Source organism: Mastigoproctus giganteus, chromosome 1 (assembly GCF_048544385.1).
Source record: "Mastigoproctus giganteus isolate SK-2022 chromosome 1, ASM4854438v1, whole genome shotgun sequence".
NCBI lineage: Eukaryota > Metazoa > Arthropoda > Arachnida > Uropygi > Thelyphonidae > Mastigoproctus > Mastigoproctus giganteus.
The window spans coordinates 172,111,414-172,128,509 of NC_143575.1; the positions used below are offsets into that span (position 1 = coordinate 172,111,414).

At 35.5% G+C, this 17,096-nt stretch overlaps 1 protein-coding gene across 1 annotated transcript in view; it reads right to left on the reverse strand.

Annotated features, from left to right (window-relative positions):
- Positions 1-12,494: 12,494 nt before the first annotated feature.
- The window catches only part of LOC150091262 (ovochymase-1-like), a 34,036-nt gene continuing 29,434 nt past the window's right edge, over positions 12,495-17,096 (reverse strand). Inside the window, exons 7-8 of the mRNA XM_090389836.1 lie at positions 15,706-15,848; positions 12,495-12,665 (exon numbers count right to left, since the gene is read on the reverse strand). Of these exons, the coding sequence (XP_090245962.1) occupies positions 12,495-12,665; positions 15,706-15,848 (314 nt within the window). The remainder of the gene's footprint in view (positions 12,666-15,705; positions 15,849-17,096) is intronic.

A 17,096-nucleotide genomic window follows, 5' to 3' on the forward strand; every position in this document is an offset into this window, starting at 1 on the left:
TGTCCTTACCAAGATTATGTCCACCCTTCCGAAACTACTGTCTGGGCTAACTGATTCCCCCTCTTTTGACAGAATTATCTCGGGTAGAAGAACCAGAGAGACTGAACAATCAAAATGGCACCACCCTCTCAGAATGACACTTTAAAACTTCTCAGGTCTAAAGAATATGTTCCCGAGCAATATTCTACAAGTCTAAAACAGCATTGGAACCCTGCTAAATTCATCACTGACAAGATTAATAGACGAGAAACATTTGAAGAAACCTACAGGCAAGCCAACCTATAGGATCTGGCACGGTTCGTCTTCTGCTCTGCTGACTCCCTAACAGGAAAAGGACAAAATTGTTTCGACTGTCTCTTGCACGAACAATGAAATAAAACTGTATATAGATGTATACAGACTGCTTAATTCTAAACAGCATCTGTATAATAACTCCTGCATTGCATTGCATTTAGTATTAGTACCCATGATGCAAGAAAGTAAGAAAGCAAGAAAGTAAGCTTATACATCATCAGCCAAAAAAAAAAAAAAAAAAAACATTTCCCATTTCACCTATCCATTGCTCCAAACGTTTGTCTATTTCTTCCAAAGGCAAATTTCCGCGCATCTATTCTGCAACTGACTTTCCTCAATTTGCATTTATGTCCCCTCAGATGTGTAATCTGAGCAAGAGGAAGAATCCCTTCAGCATAGAACTTGTGCAAACCATTCAAGCCTTAAAAACCTCAATCAGATCATCTAGCACAGTGCTTCTCGAAGTGGGCGATATCGCCTCCTGGGGGGGGCGTTTGAATTATCCATGGGGGCGTTAGGTATGAAAGGGGAGATGGGGGGGCGACAGTAATCTGGAAGGATATGAGGCCTTCCAGATTACTGTAGCACTTAAATAAGGTGCATTCAGATAAGGCAAATAACGACTTCTCTTACTTTCAAAAGCTACGTGACAAATTTGAAAAGCACCCAACATTATCGAGCATGTTTTCTTGTGCGTCGCAACAGAACAACGATGGCTTGCGGGCCTTGTACAATATTTCACCGTTGATTGCAAAAGCTGGTAAGCCTCATACAATTGATTTTGCCTGCAATCTCTAAAGTTGTCAGTACTGTTTTACATAAATCACAGCACAATATAATAAAATCTATTCCACTTAGCAATGATACAGTTCAGAGACGGATAGACGAAATGGCCAAAGACACAGAAAATACCCTATGCAACATTTTACGAACAACAGAATTTGCCTTACAAACAGACGAATCAACTCTGCCAAGTAACGAATCTTTATTACTAGCATACGTTTTATAAAAGATGAAAAGTTGAACAAAGAATCATTATTTGCAAGATATCTAGAAACGTATACCAAAGGCGAGTCTATATTTCAACTTACTAAAAAGTTTTTTTAAAGACAGGGAAATTCCACTTACAAATGTACTTGCTTGTGCAACGGATGGAGCACCATCAATGATTGGCCGTTACAAGGGTTTTATGGCTTATTTAAAAAATTCTGTGCCAAATATTATTGTTCATTGTGTCATTCACCGTCAGCATTTAGTTGCGAAAAAACTTGGCGATCAACTGCACAATTCTCTACGAACTGTTATTTCTGCTATAAACAAAATTAAAGCACATTCTTTGAATGATCGTATATTTCGAAAGCTTTGTGATCAAAACAGTGAAGATTTTGAACGATTGCTACTTCACTCCGAGGTTCGGTGGCTGTCAAAAGGCAACTGTCTCAACAGATTTTACGAACTCTTTGATACTGTTGTCGAGTTTTTTGAAGATAGGAACAACGACCTTAGTAATGACCTCAAGAAAATGAAAACTGATATTGCTTATCTTGCAGATTTATTTACTAGATTCAACTCAATGAACTTACATTTACAAGGACAAGATGTAACTCTTATTAAGAAGAAAACTCAAATTTCAGCATTTATTTCAAAATTAAAGCTTTTTATGCGCAACGTAGGACGACGTGAATTGTATCAATTTCCAAATCTGTTGAAAATAGAGAAAAAAGAAAAAAAAAGCTGATGAAACTCTACTAACTTTTTGTAATCATCTAGAAATGTTGCACAGAGATATGCAGGAAAGGTTCGAAGATCTCCTTAATTTGAAAATTCCAGATTGGGCTGTAAATCCTTTTTTTTTAAAATAATGACGATAGTGAACGTTTTGTAGAAGAAGAATTGATTGAGTTACAAAATGAATTTGAACTGAAGTCAAAATTTCTAAATTCATATCATATCAGGAATTTTGGTTACAAAAGAAAATCCCTGACCATTATTCTGCATTGTGGGGAATTGTAAAAAAATTACTTATTTCTTTTCCAACATCATATCTAGTCGAAACCGGTTTCAGTGCTATATCTCAACTACTGACAAAACAAAGAAATTGTCTGGATGTTGTTAAACGTGGCGATTTACGACTTCTACTTACAGATATTAAACCTAATATTGATAAGCTAATAAATCTCCACCAAGTTCATTCATCGCATTAAATATTAAAATATAATTAACTATTTCCAATAATATCGTGACTTATTTATGTAATTAACTTTAATTTTTATGAATTAATTAAGTGACTATAACTGACTTTATTTTTGTAGTTGTAATTTTTTACGAAGAAGGAATAAAGTGCAGTAAATAGTTTTCTTTATAATTCACACACATATATACAGGGCTCCATTTACGTTTTTGGAGGCAAACAGACAAATATTCATTTCAGTTATTTAGCTTCACTTTATATTGGTGGGCTAAAAAAAAAGCTCTGGCGAGGGCTTTTTTTTTAGGGGGGCGGTAATCCAACCAAGGGGGGCGGTGATCCAAAAAGTTTGAGAAGCACTGATCTAGCAGGTGTCTAGTCTCCAGACGCTGCAATTTGCAAAACTGAAGCCTTCCTCGGTAAGAGCTCCCCTTTGTTCCCTTCACCAATCTCATTGCCCTTCTCTGTACATGCTCAAGCAACTCTACATCCTACCTAAAATGAAGCCTCCAGACCTGTACGTAGTACTCAAGGTGTGACCATACCATTGCCTTAAACAAAGTCAAGCAATGGTAACTCCTTTGTATATCATCATCAGCCATTTTCAATCCACTGCAGTATGAAGGCCTCTCCAGCAACTTTCCAGTTCCTTCTGTTTTGAGCACTGGCCATCCATTTACTACCCAAAAACTCATGAATTTCATCTATCGGTTGGTTTTTTTTTTTTTTTTTTTTTTTTTTTTTTAGGAGCATTAGCAACTAAGGCCATATTGCTCCGGAATATGCGGTGGTCATTCCCTAACCTTTCGGCATCCTCCGTATTTGGTGGTGACGGGTTCGAACCCAGGTCTAATCAAGAAGCGTGTGCTACGCACTGCTGCTCCTTCCCACCTGGCTACGAAGGCGCCTTTTCATCTATCCATCTCCGCCTTTGTCTTCCAGGTTTTCTTCTAGCTCCTCTTGGGTACCATTCTGTTATTTTCTTAGTCCATTTGTCATCATGTCTTCGAGCTATGTGTCCTGCCCAAGACCATTTTAGTTCTTTAGTTTTGATAAGAATGTCCTTTACTTGATTTTGATGCCTAATCCATGTGTTTCTCTTCTTATCTAACAGTCTGATTCCCAATATAATTCGTTCCCTTCTTCGCTGTGTAGTTCTCAGCTTCTCTTCCATTCTTTTGGTGAGTATAATCACCTCCTTATTTCTGTTAGCACAATTCCTGTATATATCATTGACAAACCCAATGAGCTGGCCTGGCAGCCTGTCTGCACTGATCAGAGAACTTCATATCTCATTGCACAATTACCCCCAGGTATTTTTTTCATTCTCTACTTCCATGAGTGCAGTACTACACAGTTGGTACGTTACTCCGGGATTATTGCTACTCATATGCACTACTCTGCATTTGTAAATGTTAAACTTCAGTTGGCACCTCTCAGCCCATCTGCTCAACTTTTCTAGATCCTGTTGCAGTAGCATACTGTCATTTACAACCCTGCCAACCTTTGTCATCTGCAAACTTGGACATTAAGCCGGATATAACCCTCATCAATGTTATTAATAAATATAGAAAACAACAATGGACCCAGCATGGATCCCTGGGGGACACTACTAATAACATTAGTCCACTAAGAGCAGTGTCCATTGATTACCACTCTCTGTTGTCTCCCACTCAACTTATATATTGTTATCATGTAATCATTTGTAACTTTTGTAATTAGACCTGTTGTTCGTGACGCTGTACACCCCTCTAGCCTGGAAGCTGTTCAGGGGGGGGGGGGGTGGACCAATTTGCTCTTGAACAAATGCAACCTGATAATATTAATATCTGTTGATTTCAACACAGCACAAACATCAATGCTATGGGATTTACATATTCTAATATTTTATTTTGATTATTTACAACTGTTTTAACTCTGCATACTAACTGTTTTAATCACCCTTTTAACCGATTTCAAACAACGGTAGAAAGTTAAATTTGCATAATTAACAAATGTTTTTAACCAAATTCAAGCTGTGATGAACCATGTGGTTTTATGTTGATCCAGCAATGCTACATTACCTAAAAGATGAAGGCACTCTCCGTCAGTGTTTTCCGACCGGTGTGCCATGGCATATTGGTGTGCTGCGAGATTAGGGAAAACTCCATTCAGTTCAATGACAATCACTATTTAGGTATGTCCTGAACACGCATCTTTTAATTTCAAGTTTGACTTGATGAACAAAAGATTGGGATCCACTGCTCTTTGCTATTCAGAGGAGAAATCAAAGCGCATAAAAGAAATTAAAATAGGTTTAAAAATTCAGGCGGAAAGTAACTATCATACATAATGTAACCTAACCCATTTTGAGCAAACAAAAAACAATATGTATTTTGTTATTAATTTATAAATCATTGTAGGTTTTTTTTTTTTTTTTTTGTTTAGCATCAGCTTCTTGAACACTGCGTCCTTTATTTTTTCGTACCAATTATGGAAAGCTGTGGTCCTGCTAATTTGGCAAACGATATCGGGGAATAATTCTAATTGAAGCCACACACGTTTGAATTGAAGACAACTTGCCTTAACATGTTTTATATGTTTTTTGTTCTTCCGGAAATCCTTGTTTTCCTTTATTTCCTACTTTCCCTGTACCATCTCACAGTTTCTTTCAATCACTCCTTGTTCTTTTCCTATAGTTACTGTTAAAATCACTGGATAACAAGTTAGATAGGTACTTTCTTTCAGGCACGTTTTATTTTCAACGCATAAATGTAAACAATATACTGTACTTTGTACGAGGATTTCGATTGTCTAAATCTGTGGTTCTCAACCTTTTTTTGCCCCTGTACCCCTTTCACCATATGTCAGAATATCATTCCCCTTTCCAAGATTGTCTGACTCAAAATGTGCATTCCAAAAAGATAAAAAAGTGAAATATGTGACATCCAATAAAGTGTGATGTCTTGTAGATTATGTACAATCTGTAGAATTGTAGTTTATAGAAAGGTCAATATTCCAACAGTTTGAGTTTGTCAATCTGTGGTTCCCCCCTGAATCCCTAAATTCCCCCCTGGGTGAGAAACCCCTGGGAGGAATTTAATTACGCACCTCTGCGAGCATAAATTTAGGGATTAGATTTAATGCTTCTGCAAGCATAATTTAGTGATTCAATTTAGGAATTAAATCTAATGCTTCTTGTATGCGTGGGGGGGGGAGTGATGCACAGCAGCAGAGTGACGATTAAATGAGTGTACGAATGTACAAATCGTTACCATGAAGTAAGAAAACTCTCGAGGATTACCCTCGCTGACGACAGACTCACACATTTCTCGCAGAAGAAATTGAGAAAGTGTTTGGCAGACGTCATCCGGGAGAATGATTGGATAACACTTGACCAGGAAGCTCGATATCACTCGAGTCAGCCTATACCACCATCCATGATTTTCATGTTTATGGAAGACTGAAAAATTATCTGGCAGAAAGTCGATTCTACAAGGATGATGAAATCAAGGAAGCCAATGCCAACCTCAACCCAAACATTTTTATGATCAGGTATAAAATATCCGGCGTAGAGATAGGATAAGTGTCAGAACTGTGCAGATTTATTTTTTTATTATTAGAAGTCTACGGTTATTAGAAGTCTAAAGGAGGAGATCTGAAACTAGCACTGATGAACACAACAAACACGTGGTTAGAAGGAACACTAAAGAATCTGAATTTGCAGAGCATGCGCTGGAATAAGCCTAGACGTATGGTGCTAGGAACTTTGTGGTAATGGGGAAAGAGACTTTGAAAAATGGGAAAATAAAAGAAGCCTTTTACATCAAGAAATTTAACCAGGTTGTTAAGGACTTTCGAACAGTAAGGTTAAGCAGGGGGTAATGGGTGACAGCAGTGCTGGTGAACAATAGGCAGTGAGAAAGCTGGACACTGAATTACAAATTCCTCTTACTATTTCACGTCAGTAGTTTGAGAAAGCTAAAATTGCTCCTTGCTCTTATACATTGGGCTTTTTCACAGCACTGACGCTAACCGGTTTGACACTTTTTTGATTTGTTGGCATTTTGATCCTGCCATGTTGTTTTGATTTATCAATAATTTGAACTAAACCTCATTTGAACATTTTATTCAATGTTCAAATAATGACCTTAAACTATTGAGGAAGTGATTTAAATTTTTATCTGTCGATTTATGGATTAGTTATTGCTACATCGGATCAACGAAACTGATAAAGTGGTTATTGGTCTTTATGTGCTAATTGTGTTTAATACAGATCTAGTACCTAAGTGAGTAGAAAATTTTAAAAATATGAATTTGATAAAAATGACTTTCTTGAACATCTGTTTCTATTCTTACTAATAACTTTGGGATTGAGGTAAAATTAACTAGAAAGTCTGCAAGAGCAGCTGGTGAGGGAGGGGAGGAAAAATCTGCTTCCTTTCCACTCCTTCCCATAAGAGTTCCAAGGCTTCACTCTGACCCCTCAAGGAAAGTGGAGGGGAAATATTTGAAGGGAAAGCCTTCTAAGTCAGTTGTTCAATTAACAGGAATGCAACAAACGTTTACTGTTCATAGTGAGGACAGTTGGAAGGTTCGCAAGAAGCAACGAAGAGTGTGGTAGTTCAAGCTAAAACCACTGACCAAGGAGCACAAATTCAGTATGATATTGCGCAGGGTTTACATTTCCTTCCAGAGACGACGTTTGAGGAATTTTCTGAGTTTCAAGCGATTGAAGTTATAGGTGCAGATATGAATAGTTTTTATGGAGATACGTCTAGAAAGAACATATCAACTAACGTGAGAGAGAGTGATATAATAGTGGCTAACATTCATGATGTTTCGACCACATATGAGCTAGTGATAAAGTTGAAAAAAATTGTTGACTGCACTACCAGCGAGGCTAATAAAGTAACAAAAGCTGCTTCCAACTTTATACTTGACAAGTGGGTCGACATGGAAGTTATAACAACCGCATTATTTATTGACAATGAAAGATTGAAAGCAAGAATGGAGGAATTTGAGATCAGAACCGCTTTATTCGATGAATGGTTAGGTGTAAACCATTTACAATTTTGCAGCCAGATCAACCAGTCAGTTATGCTGATAAAGTTAGAAAGGGAAGTGAGTCATTGGACAAGGTTGTGAGTTATACAGATTCAGTTAAAAAAGCTAGTACAGCAGGCCCCCGTTATAACGTGGTTCGCTTTACGATGATTCGCTATAACGTGGTTCGCTTTACGATGATTCGCTATAACGCTGTTCTTATATTATAGCCCGTATCTGACTATAACGCTGTCACAGATCACTATAACGCTCTTTTACAGATTGCATTTTTGGCATATTTAACGAAATCATTTTATTTGATGGAGTCGATAGCTTGAAAATGAATAGCAAAACAGCATTAATTAAAACGTTTTTCCACGCCGACTTGAGAAATTTTCCCACGCTCATTTAATTGCAGTACAGTGACTTGTTACGTAGTTCCGAGATCAATATTTTAAAAAATGATCAAGTATATTGCTTGTAATATTTGCGTTATATGAATTTATCCGACTCAGTACCCTATTAGACTTCGTGCGTAACGGACAGTTTACTTGAACATTTCATAATTAATGCAACCAACGCAGTTACATTTTCGAAGAGTTAATAATGGCCGATAAGAATGAAAAAGCAACGTCTGGATGTAGTACGAAGACTATAAATGTAAGAAAAAGACTCAATTTGAAAATTAAATTAGACGTTTTGAAGCGAATCGATTCCCGTCAGCAACAAGCGGATGTGTGCCATAATTTAGGGATTGCAAGTTTAACTGTAAGAACAATTATAAAAAAATAAAGAACTAATTTTAGTAGCGGGAAAGATAGCTGTTCCACTGCATGCAACTAGGCCTAGGCCGGCTATTAAGATTGAAATGGAAAAGACTAACTAATTTTATTGAAGATAATGTCCAATGTAGAATTCAGTTAAGTTAAATATTATAAAAAAAGAGAGAGAGAGATTAGCCAATATGATGATCTGAAAAAAACTCACCTAAAAAAAAAAAGTGGAATCATTTAAAACTGGTAAGGGCTGGTTGAATAGATTTAAAATCTAGGGAGAAGCCGCAAGTGCAGATCAAGGAGCCGAAACTTTCAAAAGAGAACTTGTTAAAACTATTGAAGAGGGGTATTGTGTGTTATACTTCACAAGTTGATAACATAGATGAAGCAGGACTTTTGTGGAAACGAATGCCTAAAAGAAGTTTCATATTGAAAGAAGCTGTTGTTGTTGTTGTTATTTGGTTTTTAGGAGCATTAGCAACTAAGGCCATATTGCTCCGGGATATGCGGTGGTCATTCCCTGACCTTTCCACATCCTCCGTATTTGGTGGTGACGGGCTCGAACCCCGGTCTAATCAAGAAGCATGTGCTACGCACTGCTGCTCCTTCCCACCTGGCTACGGAGGCGCCTATTGAAAGAAGCAAAAAAATATGCCAAGTTTCAAAGCGGCGAAAGATCGGGTGACTTTATTGTTGGATGGTAACACTGAGGGCAATTTAAAATTAAAACCCCCTTTTAGTTTATTTAGAAGAAGGCCAAAGTTCAACCCAAAATCGACACATTTTTCATGATTAAATTCATCAATTAAATTAAATCAATTAAAAATCATGATTTTAATTGGAATTTTAAGTTTAATTTTGATACGTAAGTAGTTACCACATAATTATATACGTATGTAACGCAGAATATTTTATATGTACAAATATTTGAATATTAAATATTTTGACCGACATTTGTGCATCTTTTCACTACCGTTTATTATTGATTAGGAAATATCCTATGGCACCGACCGCAACTTAAAAATACACGTTAATTTATGGTAATGCGGAGCTCGCTTACGCGGATTCACTTAGCGCTCTGTTTTTCCGGAACGAATTATCAGCGTTAAGCGGAGGTCACCTGTATATATAAGGAGGGAGGAAGTCAAATATTAAGCAAAAACAGGTGAATACTATTATTTTGGGGGCTGTTGATGACTCGTAGTTTGCTTCAAGTGAATAAGTTAAAGATACAGTGATAAATACATTTAAGCAGGACTTTAGGGATATTAAGATTAGGAATTTAAGAACTGTAAGAAACAATGGCGTACTTGTTGAAAGAGACAACACTGATGAGCTGAACAAAATTATCGGTTCAGATTTGTTAACTGCTAAAGGTATTAAAATATGACAAACCTAAGATTAATAACTCATCAATTTTAATTTTTGATGTCCCTAAGGATATGTACAGAGATGAGATAATAGAGGATTTATGGACTACGAATATGACTGAATTTGGTTTTGATCTGCAGGAAATCAAAGATGGTACAGTAAGGTTAAGGTGACTAATTGGGTTGTAGGGTTGGCCCCCAAACTGTTAAAATGTTTATTAGACAAGGATATAGTTTATTTAGGTTTCTCTAGTCGTGGTTTAGATTTACTGTAGCTACTAAGTGTTTCAGATGTCTGGGATATGGCCACTCGGCCCAATTTTGTAGTCACAAAGTAATGTCATGTGGTCACTGTGCTGAGGATGGGCATGTTTATGCCGACTGTAGGCACAGGGACCAACAACCATGACGCATTAATTTCAAGAGAAGGGAAAGAGACTTCCAGCATTCTGTTAGGGCCATAAATTGTCCGTAATACAAGCGAGCACTAGAATTGGCAAGTTCCATAATTAACTATGGTTGATAGCAGAATTACATCTGATTTTTGGCATATACATGAAAATGAGGCTTAAGGTTTTTGAGTATTATGCAGCAGAATGCACATAGATCAAGATCTGTAATGGATGAGTTGAGAGTGTTTTTAAATGAATATAGATGCAATACCATTTGTATACTAGAGCCTTATACATTACAATTTAAGCAGGCATTTAGAGTGGTAGGTTTCCCACTGACAACTAAATTGGTGCATGCAACAGAGGTAATGCTCAGAGCAGCTATTGTTCTTTTAAATAATAGAATTAATGTTACAGCTATTAGAGGACTATGTACCCAGGATATAGTTTGCATGCATGTAGAAACTCTGCTAGTGGCCTTTTATATAATATCAGTGTATTTTTCACACTCTGTGGATATGGATAATATCTTAAATTGTTTAGATTTTGCACTGGGAAGACTTGGCAGTGGTAATATTATCATTGCCATGGATTCCAATGCGAAATCAGATTTTTGGTTTAGTGGTTCAGTAGACTCTAGAGGAAGGATATTAGAATATTTTGTGTTAGCCAAAAACTGAAATGTGCTAAATATAATAAATCAGCCATATACTTCTGACAATACATATGGTGCTTCTAATATAGATGTAACACTTGCTGCGGCAAGAATATTAACTAGGGTTTGTCACTGGTATGTAGATATTAATATTACAAACAGTGATCATAGAGCAATTATTTTTCACTTAAATGTAGGTGATAATTGTAGCAATAGGTATAACACAACAACTGGACAATCTAGATTTCACTATAAAAGAATACATTGGAAGAAATTTAGTACATTTTTAGTTTCTGACCATGGTGAATGTCAATTAGTTGAATTAAATAACTTAATAACTTAAACGCGACAGAGTATTCTTTCTTTATTCAAAATATGCTTTATAGAACCATGACTATATCATAGTCATAGATGTCACATAACCATAGATGTCAACACTGATATCAAAAAAAAAGAAAAAAGAAACACATATTGGAAAAGTTATTGGATGTGCGGCAAGTTAGATGGAATCAAAGTACAACAGGTATTGTTACTAAACTGTATTTACGTGATGTCAGATTTCTGTTTAATAACAAGAAGAATAAATGGTTTTCTCCAAGTATGCTTACAGGGCACGGTGAATTAAACTAAAAATTACATTATTTTGGGTTAAAACCAGATCCTTATTGCATGTGTAAAGCAGAGGAAGCCTGGCATCATGTTTTATATGGCTGTCCACTGTATGATGGGTGTAGACAGCAGTTGATGTCTGTGCTAACTGAATTACGTAATGGAAATGAAGTTATTTATTTGTCTAATTTGAATTATTATTTGGCACTGGAAGAATTTGCTAAAGTTGTTTCTTGTCAAGAAGAGAAGGCTCTCTCTTTGACTGGCAGTTACCCGATGATCTGAAATTACTTGTACTTTTTTTTTTTTGTTCAACTGGCATGAGTGCAGAAAAACAAAAGAGAAGGGACAAAAAAAAAAAAAAAATTTTTTTTTTTTTTTTGCGAGATGGGATAGTGTGGGATTTATAATTATTAATTTCTAAATTAATTAATTTATTTATTTATTTTACTTTATTTTATTTTTTATTTATATTTACTTTTTTATTTGATTAGTTATTTATTTTTTATTTATTTATTTCATTAGATTTTTTAATTTATTTTTTTTTGTATTTTTTATTATTTTATTTATTTATTATTTTTTTGTATTTTTTTGTTTATTTATTTATTGTATTTTTTATTATTGTTTTATTTATTTTTATTATTATTTTTTTTTTGCTGGCACCCACCAGTCTTGCATTACCTCCGATGGGTGTGGGATTGTAGTGCATGATTGCACTGAGAGAACTAATAAACCCAAGCGCGGCTTTACATGATAGGGACGGGCACCAGGTGACATTTGCCCATGGGGTGGCTGCTCCCTGGTGGCAGAGTGGCCTGACATAACAACACACTACACATCACTAACATACATACACCTACACATTCAGGCCAATATATTGAGATTTCTTTTTTTTCTTGCAGAGTCCACAGGTGGAGATAGACGGTCTGGGAGCCACCCAACGACACGAATATACATACATACATATACATTGTGCATGAACAAGGACCTCGAGAAGGCTTGTAACGTGATGCTCATTTATTAAAATATTTATTTCAATGTATAAAGTGTTGGAATAATTTATTTCTTGATGGATATAACCAGCGAAGAAACGTTTCATTTAAAGATATGATTAAAGTTTGCGCTGTGTTTCAAATCACAGGACATTGTATTTATTTATTTATTGCACTGCCCAACAGTTAAATGCTAATACCAAATCTCATTAATGTACTTCGAAACCCAGTAAAGATATCGGGATACGGATGTGTAGATTCCAGGAGCTTGCTTGTCTGCGCAAATACTGCCACCTGTCGACACTACACCGACAAGAAACCATCTGGAATTTTCCTCTATGACTAGCGGACCTCCGCTATCACCCTGAAATATTAAGAATTATAATCATCTTAAAGAAGATAGGAGTCATATAAAAGTAAATTAAACATTGTTTTCTTTTTTTATACAAACAGGAAAATATTATTCTAATTCTTTGATATTTACAGAAATTAGTACATGTTCAAAGTAGCAGTAAACCACTGTCCATTAATTTTGTTTCTTGATTTTATCAGCAAAACAAGAAACTGTCCAAAGCATACACGCAGTTTATAGATAATACACTGACATCTCAAAAGCCTTAGTTAATTTGGTGCAAAAGCAAAATGATTTCGTGTCTTTTACAACTGATAAACTGATTTTTTTGAGGAATTCTTTGCCATTTCTAAGTTGGTCAGTGAGACCTAACTAAGACTGACGACGTAACAAAGCAACTCAAAGAACTTCTTATAACACAACTGCACTTCAGTAAACCTCCACATGGTAGCACATATAACGTCAAGACGGTAGCCGATTTTATTTCAAATGTTTTGAAGAAGAATCACTTGAGAAATGGAAGTCACTGCCTGTTCAATCTGGTCTTTTAACTCTGTGACACTGTTAATTATTTTGTTTCATACAGCTTGTCCTTCACGTAGTTGCATGCAAAGAAATCCATAGGTGTGAACGAGGAGGTCATGGAATGGAATCATCCCAATCGATCGATCCATGGTTAGGAAATTTTTTATTGAGGAAATCGCGCACCCTCACATGGAAATTCTACTGTGGTGGTATTCCCATCTTGCTGATAGAACACATGTGGCTGCATATCTTCCAGCTGAGGTGCAGCATATCTAAGTAATTTGAGGAGTTTACAGTGTTTTCATAGAAAGAAAAATGGCCCAGTCACCTGGCTGAAGGACAGTGCACACCACACATTTACCTTGGCATACTGTTCACGAACTGAGTACGGATTTTCAGACTCCATATGTGACACCTGTGTCGATTAACTTTACCAGACGGGTGGAATGTAGCTTCATCACTGAAAACAACATTTTCCAGAAAGTGCTTATCTTTGTGTATACGGTTGAGAATGTGAACAGAGATTTCCTCATGTTATGGTTTGTCGTAAGACAATTTCCTGGACTGATTTGCACTTTGTAAGCATAAAGTTTCAATCTCTTGCGAACCATCATGTGCAATGTTGCTCGCAGTATTTGCAGCTGCATGCTTGCCCGGCAGTTACATTTTGTAGTACTTTGGGTAAAAATTTCCTAAACTTCCGAAACTTTATATGCATATCCACTAGGCCTACTTGCTTCTTTCTGGTGCAGCACACTGCCGGTTTCTTCAAACTGCTTAAACCATCGCCTCACTGACTGTTCCGTAGGTAGATCTTTCTGGAATTCACGTTGAAAACGCCTCTTTAGAATCACTGGATATCTGGTTCCCACAGTCACGATACATACATTGCTTTCTCCTAAAAGGTTACTTTTGTCACAATTTTATTGCTGAACTGCACGATGCTTGCTGGGATCACGACTGTCAGCCGCATGAGAAAAAACTTATTGAGTTGCTTAAATTATGTGTGTGTGTGCATTTGCTTCGAGTGAAACGGAAACACGAGTTCTAAATGGAATGTATTTATATAATGTTTATAATTTGAGTAGTTTCCATCTTGATCGAAACAAAAATAAAACTGCCAGAATAGCCTAAGCGTTCCTCATATAATGTAAATTGAATGTGATTCAGACTAAACACAAAGGTTATTGTGGGTGAGTGAGACAAAAGTATACACCTTGTGAAGTTTTATTTTTTTTTATTTTTTTTTTAAAATGTTTTCTTCATTCAGATATAAAAAATTATTAACACTGTGGAGGATATGTCTGAAGATCGCTCTGCTAGTGCCATAAAGGATTTCGGTGTGTGTTTTTATTTTTTAAATTTCACTTTACATTATATAATTTTATATTTGATTTTTATAATAATATTTTATTTTTTATATTATAAAAAATCTATTAAGAAGGAACAAACAAAAGACAAAAATAGGTCTGTATAGTGCAGAAAAATACACTACATATATTTTTAAACACAATTGTGAACTGTGCTGCCATCTAGTATCGAAAAATGAGACTACAAGTTACGTGTATATGTAAACCGCAAAATGTTGAATAAATTGAATATAAAAAAATCATTACCTGCGATTGCCACAAGCAGAGCAGAAAGATAGTTCAGTGCTCTCGGTTAATAGGACCAGAGACAAGAGTTAGTGATGGATTTATCTTTTATGGGGTGGTAACTGATAAATTTATTTTTTAAAGACATGAAAAGAAGATGTACAGATTGGTACTAATGATATTAAGTATAGGCAATCTCAGAAATTTAATAAAGGCACGGTTGAGAATACTAAGAATTTGGAAGCATTTGGAATTTTGATTAGTCATAACAGAAGGAAGTATATGATGAAAGCCTTGTTAATCAGTTCACTGATTGCCACTCAGAAATAGATAGGGCAGCAGAATTTGAATATGGTGAATATTTGAACAGCAGAATTTCAATATTTGAATATCGTGTACAGAAAAGACAGACTGCAGGTGTTGAGATCATGCTTTTGGTCAAGAAGCACATAGAATCTCAGGCAGTGCACTCAGTTGAAATGGTTGCAGCGAATTACTAGTAGTCAGTTCACCAGAAAATAATTTGGCATTCTTGAGTATACACAGCATTTTCTCAGAATTGATTTGTGGGCACTCGAATATCGATATGTATATTTATACTTCCTTGATAACAGCTAATGTTAGTTTTGATAACCGCTTGCCTTACTGTAGTTCTGTGATATAACTTGTATTGTAATACAATTCCAATCTGATCAGTTGGGGGAAAAGATGCCTACTGGTAATGTATTATGAACTGATGACCAGATAAGCATTCTCGTCAGGGGTTTTGTAAAAACAGAAATAGAGTATATCATGTAATTAAATTGATTAAAGACTTGTGACACTTTCAAACGAATTCTCGTACTAAAGCCAAATGATAATAACCTATTCGTATCTTAATTTCATTATTTTTTTTACATGCATTTGTTTCTATGATAAATATTACTACTCACCGAACAAGAATCATGTCCTCCAGCTTTATATCCAGCACACAGCATATTATCTCCAATTTGATATTGAGGAAACCATTCATCGCATTGATCATTGCTGACAATAGGAACGGCTGCTTGTTTCAATACGAAGTCATATCCGGTATCTGAAAAGTGAACTCAAATATTTCCAAAGCTATTTATCATTATAACACGCATTCACTAGTAGAGTAATTACATGTGTCGCTGGTAAACACTTTCCAGTATTAGTTATAAGGCAAATTGTGCACCTTAATTTGGCGAATCCACTTTATTGGTAAAATTTACTTGTAAAATTGCTTTTACCAGTTTCTTCCCGGTGGTGCTGAAGGGCTACGAAGATTTTGTAATAAATATGAATTTATTTCATTTTAAAATTTCATTATTGATTTATTTTTCCACTATTAATTCTTACTGAATTTATGAAACATGGTTTTATAATAAATATGAATTATATAATTAAAATATAAAAAACAAACTTAAATGAATTTGTTTTGTTCACTAATATTCAATTGTTAAAAATTAATGAATGTCAAGTTATTGAAGCGGGTCTCTGAACTTATATTATACTTGAAGTAACCTTCCTTTGGAACATCTTGGCCAGTAAGATGACGTAGTTGAATGTTACATTAGAGCCAATACGGTGAAATGAGCTTGGTAAAGAAAAAACTAAGTCATCCTTCAATAACTGTGGCTTCCTTCTTTGTATTTATCTGATAAGAACAGATCAGAGACCCGAATTTGACATTGATTTCTTCACGTACTGGTTTCCTCACTTGCTCCACCACAAACAACTCAATACAACTGAAGAAAACTATTATCATTGGATACATCACACCTCAAAGAGCCTACTTCCTGGCAAATGACATTTTGTTTCCATTGCAAACAGAATAAAATAACTACAACATAGAAGAACAGGACCGACTATTATTAATTTTATTTATTATTTAATTAAAATGGAGTTTAGGCTTGCCCCTACTTAAAGAGCACGATAAAGGTACAATATAATACATCTGTGCTCATGCAAGTTTACTTATAAAGGGGTAACAAAACAGAAGCATAAGTCATCATTGAGATCAGTCTCCATGAGTTTCCATACGTCTCTATGAGGTTTTAAACCTGGGTAGTTGACTAAGGCAATTATTACTCTTGTGGTGTAATCAGTTAATACATTCACTTTAAAAAATCGTCTCCCCTATCGCCTTTCTCGTTTGTTCCTAAAAGGTGCACTTTTACAACTAACAGATGGTATTCTACATTATTGATTCTGATGGTATTCTGCAACCATATTTCATTTCAATGATATATAAGAAATAACAAATTTCATTTCAATTCATTATAACTGCAGTCAATGTATGTACTAGAAAGCATAGATA